The sequence below is a fragment of the Nycticebus coucang genome, chromosome 3, assembly GCF_027406575.1.
Source record: "Nycticebus coucang isolate mNycCou1 chromosome 3, mNycCou1.pri, whole genome shotgun sequence".
Classification (NCBI taxonomy): Eukaryota; Metazoa; Chordata; class Mammalia; order Primates; family Lorisidae; genus Nycticebus; species Nycticebus coucang.
The window spans coordinates 93,827,166-93,843,563 of NC_069782.1; the positions used below are offsets into that span (position 1 = coordinate 93,827,166).

General features: G+C 52.3%; 1 protein-coding gene across 5 annotated transcripts; it reads right to left on the reverse strand.

The window, feature by feature from the left end:
• Positions 1-102: 102 nt before the first annotated feature.
• Positions 103-16,182, reverse strand: ZSWIM8 (zinc finger SWIM-type containing 8). 5 transcript variants are annotated; one of them, XM_053586074.1, is made up of 26 exons: positions 15,461-16,182; positions 13,256-13,409; positions 12,916-13,010; positions 12,291-12,463; positions 12,019-12,126; positions 11,817-11,898; positions 11,563-11,683; positions 10,391-10,592; positions 10,085-10,260; positions 8,720-9,710; positions 7,695-7,826; positions 7,370-7,549; positions 7,085-7,268; positions 6,516-6,599; positions 5,826-5,950; positions 4,848-5,088; positions 4,593-4,751; positions 4,278-4,506; positions 3,815-4,104; positions 3,433-3,656; positions 2,136-2,627; positions 1,733-1,892; positions 1,429-1,605; positions 1,146-1,265; positions 711-821; positions 103-580 (listed from the first exon to the last, which is right to left on the reverse strand). In XM_053586074.1, exons 1-26 carry the CDS (start codon positions 15,666-15,668, stop codon positions 120-122), a joined length of 5,679 nt encoding a protein of 1,892 aa, XP_053442049.1. In that variant the 5' UTR covers positions 15,669-16,182; the 3' UTR covers positions 103-119. The 5 variants fall into 5 exon arrangements, with proteins under 5 accessions (XP_053442049.1, XP_053442047.1, XP_053442048.1 ...); XM_053586072.1 differs by having other exon boundaries at positions 711-889; positions 1,709-1,892; positions 15,461-16,180; XM_053586073.1 differs by having other exon boundaries at positions 711-889; positions 15,461-16,179.
• Between the last annotated feature and the right edge of the window lie 216 nt (positions 16,183-16,398).

The window sequence follows — 16,398 nt, forward strand, 5'->3', positions numbered from 1 at the left end:
AGTGGGAAATACCTAGAATAAAGCAAATATCAGACATTTCTTCCCCCAGTTCAAAGTCCATCTGTACATGGAGGGGGAAAAAAGGGAAAGGCACAGGCAGACTAGAGTAAAAAAGGAGTTTATATATTTATAAATGCCAAATAAATACCAGAGGCTACCCAATGCCCCCTCCCAGACAGGGCTGTTTCCCCCAGCCCTAGGCTTCTAGGGTCTGAGACATCTTGGCCCCAAGCTATAGCCCAAGAGCAGCTGCCAGTCTGGGCTACCAGGGAATTGAGTGGGGATGACCTGTCCAGCCAAGATTCACTCCCCCCGTGTGCGGGGCCCCCATAGCCACAGGCCTGTGTCCCTGTATAGGGCCCTAGAAGGGAAAGACTTAAGGGGAGAAGGTGGTCATCTCGAGTGAGACTCGCTGCCACAGCTCCTTGGTCTGTTTGCTGCGCTTGAGGTTCTGCAGGATGTCGTTGAACTGCATCATGCCCATGGGTGTCAGGCAGAAGGCGCTGCGGGCACTGCGGATCGCATTCACAAAGTCGTCGTAGTCGGCAGGAGTCAGGTGAATCAAGCGATGATGGATGTACTGTAGGGAAATGTGCCTAGGATGAGCCTTAATACAAAGCATAGAACAAGCCCTCTCCCCTACATGGTAGGTGATCTGGTGTGACCACCCAGGAGGTGCTTCACCCTACTCCATACTTCTGGATTGTCACCTGCATGTATGCCTGCTGGCAGCGCTGCACCAGTTGGTGGAAGGCCGGGGCACGCAGGTGGTTGTGGGCATGAGCAGGGCTCAGCCGCTGCAGCGTCTCCATGACGATCTCCTGCAGCACAAACGGGCTCAGCACCCCCTTGGCTGCCCCCACACAGAACTGGTGCACGTAGTTCACTCCTGGGGGGCAGGGGGAGGGGCATGAGACGGGGGTGGCCACCTCTGCCCTAGGGACCCAACTTATTTATCTCAGCTCTGGCCTGACAGAGAGCCTCCCTCCTCCCCAGGAGCTGAGGTAACCCTCTGCCCCCCCCGCGCACGCACACATACCCGACCAAGGCCTCAACTCTGAGCAAGAGCTAGGAAGGAGGTCTGGGATAGGAAGGTGGGGGGAGCAGGTGAGGGAGACAATGGTCCTGGGGAGAGGAGGTGTTACCCAGCTTTGCTGCCAGCCCCAGCAACCATTTGACATCATCAGTGTAAGGGGGGGAGCGGGAGAAGTTGTTGGGGTGATCGTTGTGTGCCCGACGACCCAGCATCTCCAGTGCCAGCATTCCTGGGAGATAAGGTTGTGGGCCTATGGTGAGGTGCATCCTCTTTACCCTCTTCCCCAACCTGGTACCTGACCCCACAGTAAACAAATTAAGAGCTAGTGAAGGAAGTCCTCTGAAGAGCTGGCACAACTGCAGGTGGGAACACAGAAAGGGACCTCCTCTCACCAACACGGTAGGCAGCATGCAGGTGGTGCAGGCTGTGTGGATTGACAGGTTGACTGTGTGTCTCCTCCTCAGGGGGTGGAAAACCCCCGCTCACCAGAGGGCTGGGCTGTGTGGTCAGGGCAGGCAGCGAGGCACCCTGGATGGCTGGAAATGTGGATGCTGGATGGACACTGCTCACTGAGGGTGGGATAAAAACCACATGAGAAACTCAGAGCCCAAAGAAGGGCAGAGAAGATTCCCTCCCCATCTCCCCTGCCCAGTGTACCACCAACCCATTCACCTGCTCCCTGTCCCCACAACTCACAGGCCACACTGGTGGGCAGTGGGAGCCCTGGCTCTGTGTGGTAGGGATGTACTGTGATGGGTGCCATGGAAGGGACGGGGAAAGACACAGCAGTGGCAGCAAGTGAGGGAGGAGTCACCGAGTAAGGATACTGAGCCCCCAGGAATGCAGGATGCACACCCTAGAGGAAGGGGGAAGAAGAGAAGGAAGATACCAGGTTATATTAGGATGTAGCTCTTCTCTTGCCCCATGAGTGGGTATGCCTACAATTCATAATCTTAGTTGGGGTGGGTCCCCCAGACTCCTACCACTTTACCAGGACTCTTGAATAGCCCTGTTATACTGCCAGAGTACCCCACTCATAACCTCCCATGAATTCCCAATATCCTCCCTGCCACACCCCCCAGCATAACGCTGGTCTTACCTGTGGGTATGCAGAGCTGGGCACAGGGAAGACGGCAGGCCGGGGCATGTGAGGCATGGGGTGGGCAGGGTGAGCTGGGTGGGTGAGGTACTGAGGGCTACAGGGCAGGTGGGGCTGTAGAGCAGTGTAGGGGTGCAGGCCAGGGGAGTGACCATGCCCCAGTCCTGGACCTGGATATAAACTGGACCCCACTGAGATGACTGGCACCACTGTGGCTGCTGCTGTCACTGCTGCTGCTGCCGCCACTGTAACTGGCTCGGTCCCTGGGCCCCCTCTGCCCTCAGGCAGCCCCCGCCCAGCCTCCCCAGCTACCCTGATCCCACTGCCACTACAGCTTGTAGCCCCTTCACGAGCTGTGGATGAGCCACCTGCTGTTTGCTCATACAGCCAGAACCACTGGTGAGCAACCTCAAACAACACTTCGGGGTACACGCCCCCACCCTTAGCCGCCTCTTCCACTGCCATGCAGGCCTTCTCCAACATCAGGTTATCCTGGAAAGGAAGGGCACAGTGTTAAGGAGGGATGGTGTCAGATGACATTCCAATGCCTCCCTCAGAGTTGGCTGGTTCGGAGGGAAGTGTCAGAGGTCAGGGTCAATGCTCAGTCCGTATCAGAGCAGTGAAGATTTCACACAGACACTGAACAAATACTGACCAAAACACCTAGGTTAAATCCCAGTTCCAAACTAATTTAACAACCCCCTCCCATCCAAGTCTCACTTTCTCTGGGGACTTCTGTAAGTTTTCTATCCTGGGTGATCATCTTGGTCCTTAAACTATAGGCCTTTATTTCCTTATCTATTAAATAGGAATAATCCTAACCTTAAAGAGTTGTAAGGTGAAAGAAATGGCTATAAAAGCATATTAACATGGGGTGGTACCTGTAGCTTAACGGGTAGGGTGCCAGCCCCATATACCGAGGGTGGCGAGTTCGAACTTGACCCCAGCCAGCTAAAACAGCAGTGGTAACTGCAACAAAAAATAGCCGGGCATTGTGGCGGGCGCCTGTAGTCCCAGCTACTTGGGAGGCTGAGGCAAGAAAATCGCTTAAGTCTAAAAGTTGGAGGTTGCTATGAGCTGTGATGCCACGGCACTCTACTGACAGTAAGACAGAGTAAGACTCTGTCTAAAAAAAGAAAAAAGCATATTAACATGTACAATATCGTCGTAAGAGAACAAATGACAGTTTATAAACTCCAAGATATGAGAATCAAGAGCTGGGCCCTCAGCTTTCCCCATGCCCAGCCTCCATGCCCAAATGCTCTAGAGCAGATCCCCAGATTGCCTATAAAAGTACCTGTTCCTTGCACTGAACCAAGGCCCGCTGGATCTCATTGGGGTTCAATGCATGGGCATGAGGCAGGCAGCTCAGGGCCAGCTCTGCTGCTGCTCTCACCATATTGGAGTCTCGTGCCCGTGATGCCCTGTCAGCTAAGGATGCAACCTCAGGGGGTGTCAGGTGCCCATCCCAGCATTCTACCAGTATAGTCAGGGCTGCACTGCCGATCTCCATTGCCTGGCCTTCAGGGAAAGTAGAGAAGAGCAGACTGGGGTTAGCACAGACTCACTGGGGCATGAGAATGATGTCTCTTCTATCAGATGAGTAATTGCAGAAAAATTAGGCTCTTACCTTCACCAATTAATTCCCCTCCCGTACCCAAATCAGGACCAGGATTTACCTGTAATCCAGGAAACGTGGGAAGAATAGGTACGTGAGAGCCAGTTTGGAGAAACAAAGTTGTGCAGGCCGAGGGCATAAAGCCCAATCTCAAAGGCGCAAAGGTGTAGGTTGCGGTGAGGACCTTGGTGGCCCCCTGAGGAAGATGGATGTGTGAAAATGGAAGTGCTGCTGTTGCCCCCCGCCTTGATCAGCACCATCTTTGCCAGCTCAAAGTAGAAGTGTGCAGCTGCCTCTGACGGCTGATTGGGTACATGGGGGGCATGACTCTCAGGGCGGCGGCCCTTGTACCTGAAGGGGCAATAGGGTAAGGACAGGTTGGCGTTTCTATGAAACAGGTGTCCAGGTAGGTTGGGAAGGTTCAGGGTAAGTGAAAATGTTAGGGAACAATGGTTGGATGACAATAGAGTTATGATTCTGAGGGTGGACCAGATCAGGGGAAATAGGTATTTCTTCCCACTGACCTGCCAACTTCAACTGTCTTCACCCGCGCACCTCCACTGGCACTTGCCCGGCGACTTCCACTGGAGGATGAAGAGCCCAGGGAGTCTGAGGAAGAGCTACTAATGCTGTCACTATCCTGTCCTCGACCCCAGGAGGTGGGAGCCCAACCCCCTCGAAGTGGCCTCCGGCTTAAGGTTGGGGAGCTATCCGATGTTGTCTCAGGAGCACTGCTGTCGATGCTGGCCATGCCTAAACCCCCAAGACAAGTCAATCTAAGAGGTCAGACTCCAACCTTCAGGAATATCCTCTTCATGCCATCCCACAGGCTGTCCTACCTGTGTGCTTTTTCTTAGGTCGCCCTGGCGAGCCCCATCCTCGACCATTGTAGCCTCCACGACTGCCAAGTGCCAGCCTGCTGGGAACCTTCCCCTCTGGCCTTGGGGTCAAAGCTGCCTCAGATGGGAGAACCTCACAGGGGGAATGTGGGGAACTCTCTAGGTAGGGAAAATAGGACATTGGATGAGCCCAGGAAAGAGGACCCCAACATGGCTCCATACCATTCCTCTCCCTGCCCAGTGCCCCCACCTCACCAGGCACATTCTTCTCTGTGAAGCCCTCAGTGGGGCCTGGCCCAGCCCCTGTCACACTCCCTGGCTGAGCGGGCCCTGCAGAGCCTGAGGTCAGTGGTTGCAGAGCCCCTGGGGCAGATGGGCCCCCGTGCTTTGAAGGAGACCTCTGGCTGGCTGTGGCTGGACGGCTAGATGAGTAGAAAGAACTCAGTGTCTGTGGCTTATGCGTCTGGCTTTCTCGGTCCAATAATTTGTCTAAGATCTGGAAGATAGAAAAGCAGTGACACCCCAGAGAAGCAGTGATAGAATGGCCTTTATTTCTGACATTTGTTACCTTCCTTTCTCCTTGAAACAGCCAATTGCTACCTCCTTGGGAAGGCTTCCCCACTTAGAACTATAGGATAACCTCCTGTTGTACATATCTTGGTATCCTCTGTAACACTTATCACAGGGTGAACGTGCTGATACACAATAAATACTGAAATAAATTAATGAACGACTGAATGAATGACTTTATGCAGCCTGCTTCTCTTCTTCCATCCTATGCCCAAGCACTCCTGTAAGAATCACTAGTCTCTCTTACTCTTTCTTTTTTTTTTTTTTTTTTTGAGACAGAGTCTCACTTTGTTGCTCTTGGTAGAGTGCCGTTGCATCACAGCTCACAGCAACCTCCAGCTCTTGGGCTTAGGCAATTCTCTTGCCTCAGCCTCCCGAGTAGCTGGGACTACAGGCGCCCACTACAACACCCAGCTATTTTTTTATTGTTGCAGTTTGGCCAGGGCCAGGTTTGAACCTGCCACCCTCTGTATATGGGGCTGGTGCCCTACTCACTGAGCCACAGGCGCTGCCCTCTCTTACTCTTTATGAAATGTCCCCAAGATTCTCTTCTTAACCTCTTATGGACAAAGTAGCACTTCCCTCGAACTGGAAACCCCCTGAGAAAGTTGTAATTTGCTCACTCTCTCTCCCAGTCAAAAAACGAGTATCTTAGTCCCTTACCTTCTTGAGCTTGGCCTGGTCATCCTTATAAGCGATCATTAATGATAATGCCAGATCACCCTTCTCCCGACGTGTGCCTTCACATAGGAGGGGATGTTCTGCCTCACTCACTGTTGTCTTCATGCCTGTGAGAAGGAAAGCTTCGTGGGGATTGAGAGTAGACATACAGCAAAGACAAACTGGCCAGGGCTCTCTGGGCACCAGCATATGAAGGGGTTCCCTTGGTTTAACCCACATTACCTATAGCATTCTACAGGTATTTAGAGTCTAAGCTCTAGTCTGCTTCTCAAGACCTTTCTAAACTAGTCCCCTCTACCTACCCAACATGGCCCTATGACTTTAGGGAAGCAGGGCTCCTCACTCTCATGAAGTCTTGATTGCATTGTGTTCATGGTGTTCCCTGATCTAGAACCTCCTGATCTTTTGACCTACACTCCATATTCTATACCCTCCCTGAGGCCTTTGCCTAGATTTTTGTTTTGCTGCCCTTACAACACCAGATACCATACCACACATTTTTGCCCTGAATTTCCTATCTTATAGGCACTATAAGGCACTTATTGGCTCACACATGTCATCCTGACTTTCCCATTACCATAGATCCCTTAGGAACAGGTCCCAGTTCTCATGCTTTTCAAGGCCTGGGTCAGCCTTAGCTCATGGACATGCTTAAGTCGCTAACAGACTCACCCAAGGCAGCAACTGCTGCTTCAAATCCCAGCTCCTCATCCCCAGGCATCTCGTTGTTCCAGTTGCGACTTGGGGGCCGGGAACCTGTGGGAGAAACCACCAGATGAAAGCTGGGGTTATCCCAGGACCTGCTAGCCAACCCTCCTGACCTCAAGGTAAAGCCGCCCCTTGCCAAAGTGAAAGACTGCCTTCCTCTACGTTCCCTCTCATTTACCCCTAACCTGCTCCCATGTCCCACCCCAGGTGAGAGCCTCCTGCCTCCACCAGAGTAAGTCAGATTCATCTGCCTGCCTCCTGTGCTTCACAGGGAGAAGCACAGGGAAGAAAAACAGTAAGAAAAAAGTCAAGTAGAAAGAGAAGTATCACAGGAAAGAATAGAACAGAACCAAAGAGTCTCATCACCATCATTTGTCTAAGATCTGGTAGATCTGGTACAGATCTAGGTACAGATCTGTACCTAGCTACCTGATGGGTCCTCAAGGTGATTAAAAGCCTTGGCTCTTGGTTTTTCCTTGGAGAAAGCTACCCCTACCCTAGCTTCCCACTTACTTTAGGATCAGGTGCCATACCTGGAGCACAGAGAACATCAAAGATGAAACTGGCCAACATGAGAGGCAACACAGGCCGATAGTCACAGAGGGTTCCCTCCCGAAGTTCCTCTGCCCGGCACCTCATGGTACTCATCTCGCTTGGACCCAGAGGGATCTTCTTGAGCAGGGCAGCCACCTCAGACTCCTGATATGCCAGCTTCACCTGAGGGCACAGCAGAGAACTCAAACTTCTGATACCTCAATGGAGTTCAAGGTGCAAAGGTCTAAGAGATTGAGGTACAAGGCTCAGACAGGACATCAGACCTCCAAGGCCTTGGTAGAAGCTGGGGGCCGCTGTAGCTCCAAGGCAAACATGCCAACTCGGAAGGCTAAGTTGTGGTGCTCTGGGCGCTCACTTAGCACTGTCAACAGGAAGGCTGCCTTGGTCAGGGTGTTGGTGGCCACCCAGGTCTGACGGCTTGTAGATACCTTGTTCTTCTTACCCTGGAGAGGGAAGCACAGGAAGCAGACAGATGAGTCTGACTAACCTTGGTGGAGGCAGAAGGAGGCTCTCACTTAGGGTGGGACATGGGAGCAGATTAGGGGTAAATGGGGGGTCAGGAAGGTAGAGAAAAGGGGTCTGACTCACCTTGGCAGGGGGCGGCTCTACCTTGAGGTCAGGAGGGTTGGCTAGCAGGTCCTGGGCAAGCTCCACAGTGAGGCGGGAGGCCTCATTGCTATAGCCATGCGCATGCAGGGCCTCAGCACAGGCAAATAACACCTGGAGAGAAGACATGGAACCAGAAAGGTTAACGCCCTAAAGCAGGACATTGTGATCACTCATGTAGCAAACATTACTTAAGTACCTGCTATATGCTGGGCCCTGGCTAGTCCTGGGTCTATCACAGGAACTCAGTTTGATTAGAGAGACAGACACATAAACACGAGAGCCACTGTGCTGCCAGCTACTACTGGGAAAGGTTAAGAGTGGAGCAGGGGGATAGTACACCTCACTTGGACTTGGGGCAGAGAAATAGTATCAGGGAAGGCTTCCTAGAAGAAGTAAGCTTTATCATCTCTGAGACCTGAGGAAGGAATATGAACTAACCAGGCGAGAGAGAACATTCCAGGGAAAGGCCAATCTGTACAAAAGCTTGAATACAAGAGGGAGCAGGGCAGGCTATGGGAGTGATTCAGCTGACTGGAGTGTAAACGACAGAGGAGCCAAATGAGCAAGCAAAGATCAGATCAAATGGAGCCTCACAGGTCTTGCAAAGCACCTTCATTTTTAGCCTAAGGGCAATGGGAAACCACTGAAGGGTTTTTTTGTTGTTGTTTTTTTTTTTTTTTTTTTTTTTGTAGAGACAGAGTTTCACTTTATCGCCCTTTATCGGCACACAGCAACCTCCAACTCCTGGACCTAGGCGATTCTCCTGCCTCAGCCTCCCGACCACTGAAGGGTTTTAAGCAGCAGTGTAACACAATCAAACATTTCAGGAAAATCATGTGGAACCAGTGAAGAGAAGGGACTATAGGCAAAAGACCAGACACCTGCTACAGGGTTCTAACAGTCCTACTAACAGTCCTGACATTTCCCACTACAGCCAGATAGCATCTCCCACCTATGGCTAAAAATCACCGAGTCCTCCCTCAGTCCCCCCAGAGTCCTCTCACCTCCATTCGGCTCTCCTGTTCCAGTGGCTTCAGCCCAGCAAACAGGTCGTGCTCTTCCCCAGCCCCGCCCTCAGCCTTCTCCTCCTCGCCCCCAGCCCCATCCTGGGCATTCAGATAATAAGCCTGGTAGTCATCATCTTCCTCTCCAACTGCAGGGGCTGCCTCTTTGGTTTTGGGAAGCCCATTGCCACTCTCATCTGTGGAAGGGAGGTCATCCCGGGTACAGACCTCCCCAGACAGTAGGCCAGAGGGGCCAGCAGAGACTGTAGGTGGCTCCGGCCCTTCTGAGAAGTAGACACCACCATCTTCTTCATAAGTATCTGGGGGCTCAGGAAGGAAAGTTGAAGCACCTCGAGAGCCACCAGGTAGAGGACAGGGTGGTGGGCTTTCAGGGAATCCACCAAAGGTGCTGGCCTCTGCGCCCAGGGCCAGGCTGCTGTCATCCAGGCTCATCTCTGCCAGATCCGGCTCCAGGGAGCTGTCTTCACTGCTCAGCCTTCGCTTGCTCCCTGCTGCTGAGCCCTTGCTCCCACTACCAGTCCCACCCAATGCCTTGGCTTTGCCCCCACCTGGGCCCATCTTATGCAGAGCCTTATCTCCCCCTTCAGCTGAGAGGCGGCGGGGACCCCGCTGTGAAGAGGTGATGCCCTCACCCAATCCTTTGCGCTTGGCCCCAGGATCTTTGGGCCGTACAGCTGGCTCAGTAGGAAGAGATCGGGGGCGGTCCCGGGATTCCTCCAGGCCCCCAGAGCGGGAGGCACCTGGCCTTGAGGGCAGGGCCCGGGCCCAGCACAGTGCCAGCTTCCGGTCAGTGCCGCTATAGGTGACACCAGGAAGTGGGTAGGCCTCTTCCCAATTAAAGTAGCAGGCCTCCACTGCTGGCCGGAAACCAGGGAAAAGTCGTTCCAGGGTCTTCTTATGTTGTCCCCGCTTTACATTCTCAATCACTTTCAGTTGCCACTGACGAAGCTGTGCACACAGTTCCCGGCGGCTATGGGAACAAAGGGCAGGAGGCTGCTGGAGAGGCTACAGTCTGCACTGAGAAGGGAAAGCAGGGGATGGAGCAGGTGTATACCCTGAAGAGGGGCATGGGGAAAGGACATAGAGAAATAGTTCTTGAGCCAGCCCCATAGACATCTCTGCAACACTTGGGAAATTTTGGAAATTGGGAACTATTTAGGGGAGGGAAGGAAGAAAGCCTCTCAGAAAAAGGACTCATAAATGACTGGTAACCCTAGTGTTTAGCAATCCCCATTTCCATAGAGCTAGAATAATGGTATGTTCCTGCGTACAAGGAGACAAGGGCTCAGTCGGTCCTGAGTTAGCCCAGGCTCAGTGCTGTGGTGAGCCTTTGGGGAGACTCACCGCTGGGGACTGAGAGCAGGGTCCAACACGGCCAGCCTCCATAGTGTGACCATCTCATCACACATGCTGGCACAGGCATGGGCCGCAACCTCTGACTGCCCATTGCTACGGCCGGTGTGCCCACTGGCACTGCTGTGTGAAGCTGAGGTGCGCACACTATACCACCAACCTGTTATCTGGAGACAAAAAGGCTGTGAGATGCACCTGAGAACTCAGAAAGACAAAGTAGCCTCCTCAGTGTCCCTTTCAGAAAAAGGAGAATGAGGTGGAGGGAGGGAGAGGATGAATCTAACTCTGAGGGACTACCTGTTCATAGGTCAGGCACTGGTCAGTGAGGATTTCCAACAAGGGGGCAGCATTGCTGTCCCTCCGCTTGAACATTTCTCGAACAATGCTAAGCAGGTTCCAGACACCCTCCGGCTCACGGCCCCTCAGAGGGCGCAACAGACATGCCCATTCAGCAGCAGCTGGAGGCTCCGTGGAAGACAGATACATAGAGTTCACATCACTGTAAAAGTAGTAGACCAGAAAATGATGACTCCAAGATGGGGCTGATGAAGCAGGTAAAAGTGCAACAGGGATGTGACCCAAAAGGGGTTCTGACCCCAAAGTACACAGTCTAGAGAAAAAGGACATCCATAACAAAAATTCCTAATTTTGCCAGATGTGATGGCTCACACCCATGATCCTAGCACTCTGGGAGGCTGAGGCAGGTGGATTGCTTGAGGTCAGGAGTTTGAGAACAGCCATTTCTACTAAAAATAGAAAAATTAGCCAGGCATAGAAGTGCATGCCTATAGTCCCAGCTACTCAAGAAACTGAGGCAGAAGGATCACTTGATCCCAGAAGGTGAAGGTTCCAGTGAGCTATGATAAGGTCACCGTACTACGGCCAGGGCAGCAGAGCAAGACTCTAAAAAATAAAACATTGTTAATCTTTCTGTGCCTCAATTTTCTGATCTGTCAAAGGGAAAAAAAGTAACTCTTTCTCTACCTAGATAAGAATGGCCCACTCTGGCTCAGCGCCTGTAGCTTAAGCGGCTAAGGTGCCACCCACATACACCAGAGCTGGCAAGTTTGAATCCAGCCCAGGCCTGCCAAACAACGACAACTACAACCAAAAAATAGCCAGGCATTGTGGCGGGTGCCTGTAGTCCCAGCTACTTGGGAGGCTGAAGCAAGAGAATCGCTTAACCCCAGGAGTTGGAGGTTGCTGTGAGCTGTGATGCCATAGCACTCTACCTATGGCAACAGCTTGAGGCTGTGTCTCAAAAAAAAAAAAAAGAATAACCCACGCTGTAACTATACCAGGTCACCACCCTCTACCAAGTCACTAGCAGCATCTTCTGTGTGACAGACACTACGCCAATGCAGGGAGTAAAAGGTGGGTTGCAGGCATTAACAGAACACAGGATCTGTCCGCAACCTGAGGGATGCTCCCCTCCACAGCAGAAGTGGTAGGCAGAGACCCAAAATCACCTGAAGACCACCGGGGAGGGGCCACAGAACTTGTGCAAGGTCTTCTTAATGTTGTCAGTGAGTGTCGATTCATCCAAGTACCAAGTACTCTGGTCTGATGCCGAGGGCCCTGCTGTTGGGTCTGGGGATGACAGGCAGTCAGTCACCTAAAGATAGGGGCCCAGACTCCCCTGACAACAGCAAGCCTTTAGTGAGTGGTGCTCTGCTAAACAGCTCTCTTTCTTCCTACTGCTCATCTTTCTCACCACACTCACCAGGGGCTCCACATACTGTATTAATGGCTGTTGACTGAGAGGAGAGGAGTTCATCCAGGAGACGCTGGGCTGTAGGGAGGATCTGAGGGGGAAAGAGAATGGCAGAGAGAACAAGGCATAGGTGAACCCAAGGAGGCCTGGGCCTAACAAGAAGGCTGATGTGTGGCCCAGAGCTAGACACAGGACAGTGTGCCGACCTCACCTGCTGAGGGAGCTCACTGATGAGGTACTGAGCAAACTTCTGCAGCTGGTCCCTCTGTAGCCGAGACAGAGACTCTGAGACTGGAGCTCGCAGACAGACTGCAGAAGCCTGAAGGGGACACAGAGAGAACAATTTGAGAAAAGGCTTGCTGGAGCTGGGTATGGTGAGGCAAAGTAGGAGAGGCGACAGGGCTCACATTGTGGCCAGGCATGCAGCAGAGGAGGGGGGGATGGAGCGTAGGATAGGGCCAGGATAAATTGGGAGGGCCTCACGTTGTGGATGCGGAAGAGACAGAGTGCCACGACGTGGGTGCACCATTTGGCCCCAGCCCCACAGGTACAGCTGCAGGAAGTAACCCGGCAGCGGTCAAACATCACAGCCACATTGTAGGCCCCTTTAGGAGGGACCATCTGAGGTGGCACCACTGTAGCACTCAGGTGGAACCCTGGGAAGAAATATAGGCATGGTCAGGGAGAGTTGCCAAGACCTAGGTCTCTGCCCTTGACCCTGGCCCTGCAGTTATTCAGACATGCTTCAGCTTCTTGTAGTACATTCTTTTTCTTTTTTGGAGACAGAGTCTCAAGCTGTCGCCCTGGGTAGAGTGCCATAGCATCACAGCTCACAGCAACCTCAAACTCTTGAGCTTAAGCAATTCTCTTGCCTCAGCCTCCCAAATACCTGGGACTACAGGCACCTGCCACAACGCCCAGCTATTTTCTGGTTGCAGTTGACATTATTGTTTAGCAGGCCCAGGCTGGGTTCAAACCCAGTACCCTTGGTGTATGTGGCCGGCGCCCTCCTGACTGAGCTACGGGCACCACCTGTAGTACATTCTTAATTCATAACACAGGGGATATGAGGAGCAGGAGGTGCCCCAGGGCATGAGAGGACTCTCACCTATCTGCAGTGGGTCCTTCACAGCCCTCATGCGGAATAGCTGATCACCTCGCTGAAACTCATCTGCACTGCCATTGGCCAGGCACGAATACAGCCTGGGGGATGAAGAAGAGGACATAACCACAACTCAGCAAATAACCTTCAGCAGACCCTGTCAGAGACCACAATGGCATGGGAGTGCCAGCGTCACTCTTTCTTGGGAAAATCCCAGGCATTCCCTCCTCCCCTTGTCTTCCTTTCACCACAGCCCCAAATACAATATCTCCTTTGTTCAGTGGGAAGCCCAGCAGACAGTGGAATATCAGTACCCCACTACCCACCATCAGCCCTTTAACCTCACCGAATGTCTTCTTCATTCTCAGGGAAGCTCCAAAAAGCAATTCTGAGCTGTAGCTGCTCGGGCACTGGGGGGTAAACTTTCTCCACCACTTCAAATGGGATATGAAATGCTACCTGCTTTGCTGACAGCTCCACCAATGGGATCACCAGTCCATCTTTGGAAACAAAGGTTGGGGTAGGGAAAAGAGAAGAAGACATGAAAAGGGCCATGATTTCTTGGCACCCATGCCAGTGCCACATCCTTAGGACCTGCCTTCCCTATGAAAGAAAGAGGAGATCTGGATAAAAATTCTAAGGATCCTCCTGTCAGGATATACTAACTCTTAAGACTCCATCTGGGGGAGGGGAGCTGGATAATCCCCAGCCCACAGACTGCTACCTAAGGTCTAGAACAGAAGATACCAGGAATATCCCAGGAAACTCCTAGCCAAACAAGTGTGTTCCCGGACCCTACTAAGTAACCCACTCATATGGCTCAGCATTGAATTCCCCATATACCACACGCACTTTAGATTCGTATTACATTGTTAATATCTCTCCTCTGCCACTGTCATCTCTGAATGTTTTTTTACTATCCTTTTCTCTCTAGATGACTCTAGGTCCCATCAAAAGAGTAAAGATAGGCCAAAGCTCAGAAGAGTTAAAAAGGAACCCCAGAGCAGCTGCACTGCCTTTGAGACACCTAACTGCCAACTTCCCACCCTGGAAGCCCTTCTGGGGAGATAGTTACCCCAGGAGACCTAACTGATGCTGCTCCTGGAGTCACCAGGAGTAGGATGGAGTTACCACTCAAGAAGGTTTTCCACACTGTTTTAATAAAAAATCAGTGATAACACAACAGACTATATATCTCACCAATTGCCAGGCAGATTAGAAGACAGATTGGAAAATCATAGAATTGAGAAAAACCCTTAAAAGAAATAAGTTAACTCCTCTATGTTACAAGTGAGTGACTGAAGATAGCAGGGGATGGGGGATACGGGTGCATCCCAGATTTTTACCTGTCCAGAAAAATACTAATATGTGGAGAATCTTCACCACCATGACTGCAGTTACTTCATCCAATGTAAGGGTGCTCTAATCCCCAAGGCTACCCACACATACAAATACGAAAAAAGCAGGCAGTCCACCGAAGACTCACAGTGAAACTGCCTATAACCTGAGTGTCTGTAACTACTCTTGCCACTCATAAAAAATGACACATATAAATTTCGCTCTGTCCCAAAAGGACACCAGAAATCTTTGCAGGACAGCTTGAAAAATAGGAGTCTTATAAGGACCTGAGTAGAATCATACAAATTAAACACTTCAACTGCTAAAGAAAGTGAACTTCCGCTGAGGCCCAGGACAAAAACTGTGCCATGAGGAAGGCAGGGAAGGATGTGCTGAGTCCTGAGCCTGTGGAGCTTCTCTTAAAATCACTCTCCTCTCTACTAAAAGCAAAACTCTTCATAGCACTAATCAGTTAATTCACTAAAAGCCCCGAGAATAAAAGCAACTCACAGCAAAAAGCAGGAAAAATGTTTCATGAGGACAGCCTAGTGGCAATTTCCCACACTGTTCCCTGAGGCCCCAGAAATGGAAATCTAAGGCTGCAATCCAGTGGTCCCTGCCTTGGCTTCTCACAGATGATGGACATGGCCAGGAGCAAGGCCTATGATCTATGAACTATGGAATCCCCTCTCTCAGACCAGCTCACCTCCACTTTTCCTTGGGTGTAATGCCTTCTTGGTGCACCTGGGATCAGAGATTATTACCCTGAAGCAAGAAGCTCCAATGCATGTTGCAAGGGGGTGATGCACCTCAGGTGGTCACTTCTTCACAATCCGCCCCTACCCACATTCTTTTCTGTCTACTTTGCGGTTTGCCTTATGCTGAACTGAGTTAGGTATTCCCAAGTCAGAGACGGGCTTCTGCTCCCTTACCCCATCTCTTAACTGCAAAGGAGACGCGAAAGATCTACGCTGTGTCCAACACAGGATTTCCTGAGCAATGAACAACACGCACACGCACACAACACACACGCGCGCGTAGAGAAGCCAGCCCACCCCAGGGAGGCCGGAAAAGTGAGTCCTGAAGTCCTAAGCTTGGGACAGCTCCCAGTTAGGGACAGCTCCTGGTCTGGGACAGCTCCCGGTACCGGACAGCTCCCGAGCAAGGCCGGGCCAGAGCTTACCCGCTCCCTTTCTCCCCTGCTCAATCTCACCTCGCATTCTGGTGCCGCCAACACCACCTCCGCCACCGCCGCCAGTGGGGGAATTGGGCCCCGCTGACTGTTTGCGCCATCCCCGCCAGTTCTGGCAGAGGCTTTCGGCCTCGGAGATGAAGGAACAGAGTGAATCCTCCTCAAAGCGGTCCGAATCCTCAAATGAGAAGCGCTCTCCATCCTCCCACTCCGCGAACATCAGCTCCATAGGACCCGCACCCCCCGGGGCCGGGTCCCCCCCCGCGGATCCGGGGCCTGGGCCGCCGGCCGGGGACTGAGGGGAGGCCCGGAGCCTGAGGGGCGAGCCGGGGCTGGGGGTGGCCGGGGCGCTCAGGGCGGCCGTGCCGGGCGAGTATCTCAGGCCTGGGAGAGAGACGGTACCGGGCTTCGCCCAACAGCGAGGTGCGAACGGCGATCTTGGCCAGTCTCCGAGACTCAGGGCCGGGACCAAGCGCTCGGCGGCCGGGGCCTCTAGGCGGCTGCGGCGCCGCCTCCCCCATCAGCTGATCTGAACTTCCGGCCGCGCCGGCCACCACCGCTTCCGTTCTCGCGCGTTCGGAAATCGGATCGAGTACGGACGGATGAAGGGGACATGTTTGTTTAATTGCTGCATTTTTAGTCGAGTCGACCCTCAGACATCATAAGAGGAAGCCAACCTCCAATGATACACGAAATGACTGCAGACCCCAGCAATAACTCAGTGTCCATAATGTCCTCAAGGAATAAACAGCCGCCATGTGTGTTGGGAATTGTAGGCTGTCAACAGACAGCACAGGAACTATTGGATAAAATTATTGTCCTAACTCTGGATAGGCCCTTAAGCCTCATCACCTTCTGGGAATTGTAGTCCAGAAACCTGCACACCAGTGGACCCGTTAGGGTCTAAGTGGGGAAACACCAGGAAAGAAAGCATTTGATTTTAGGAAATGATTATACTG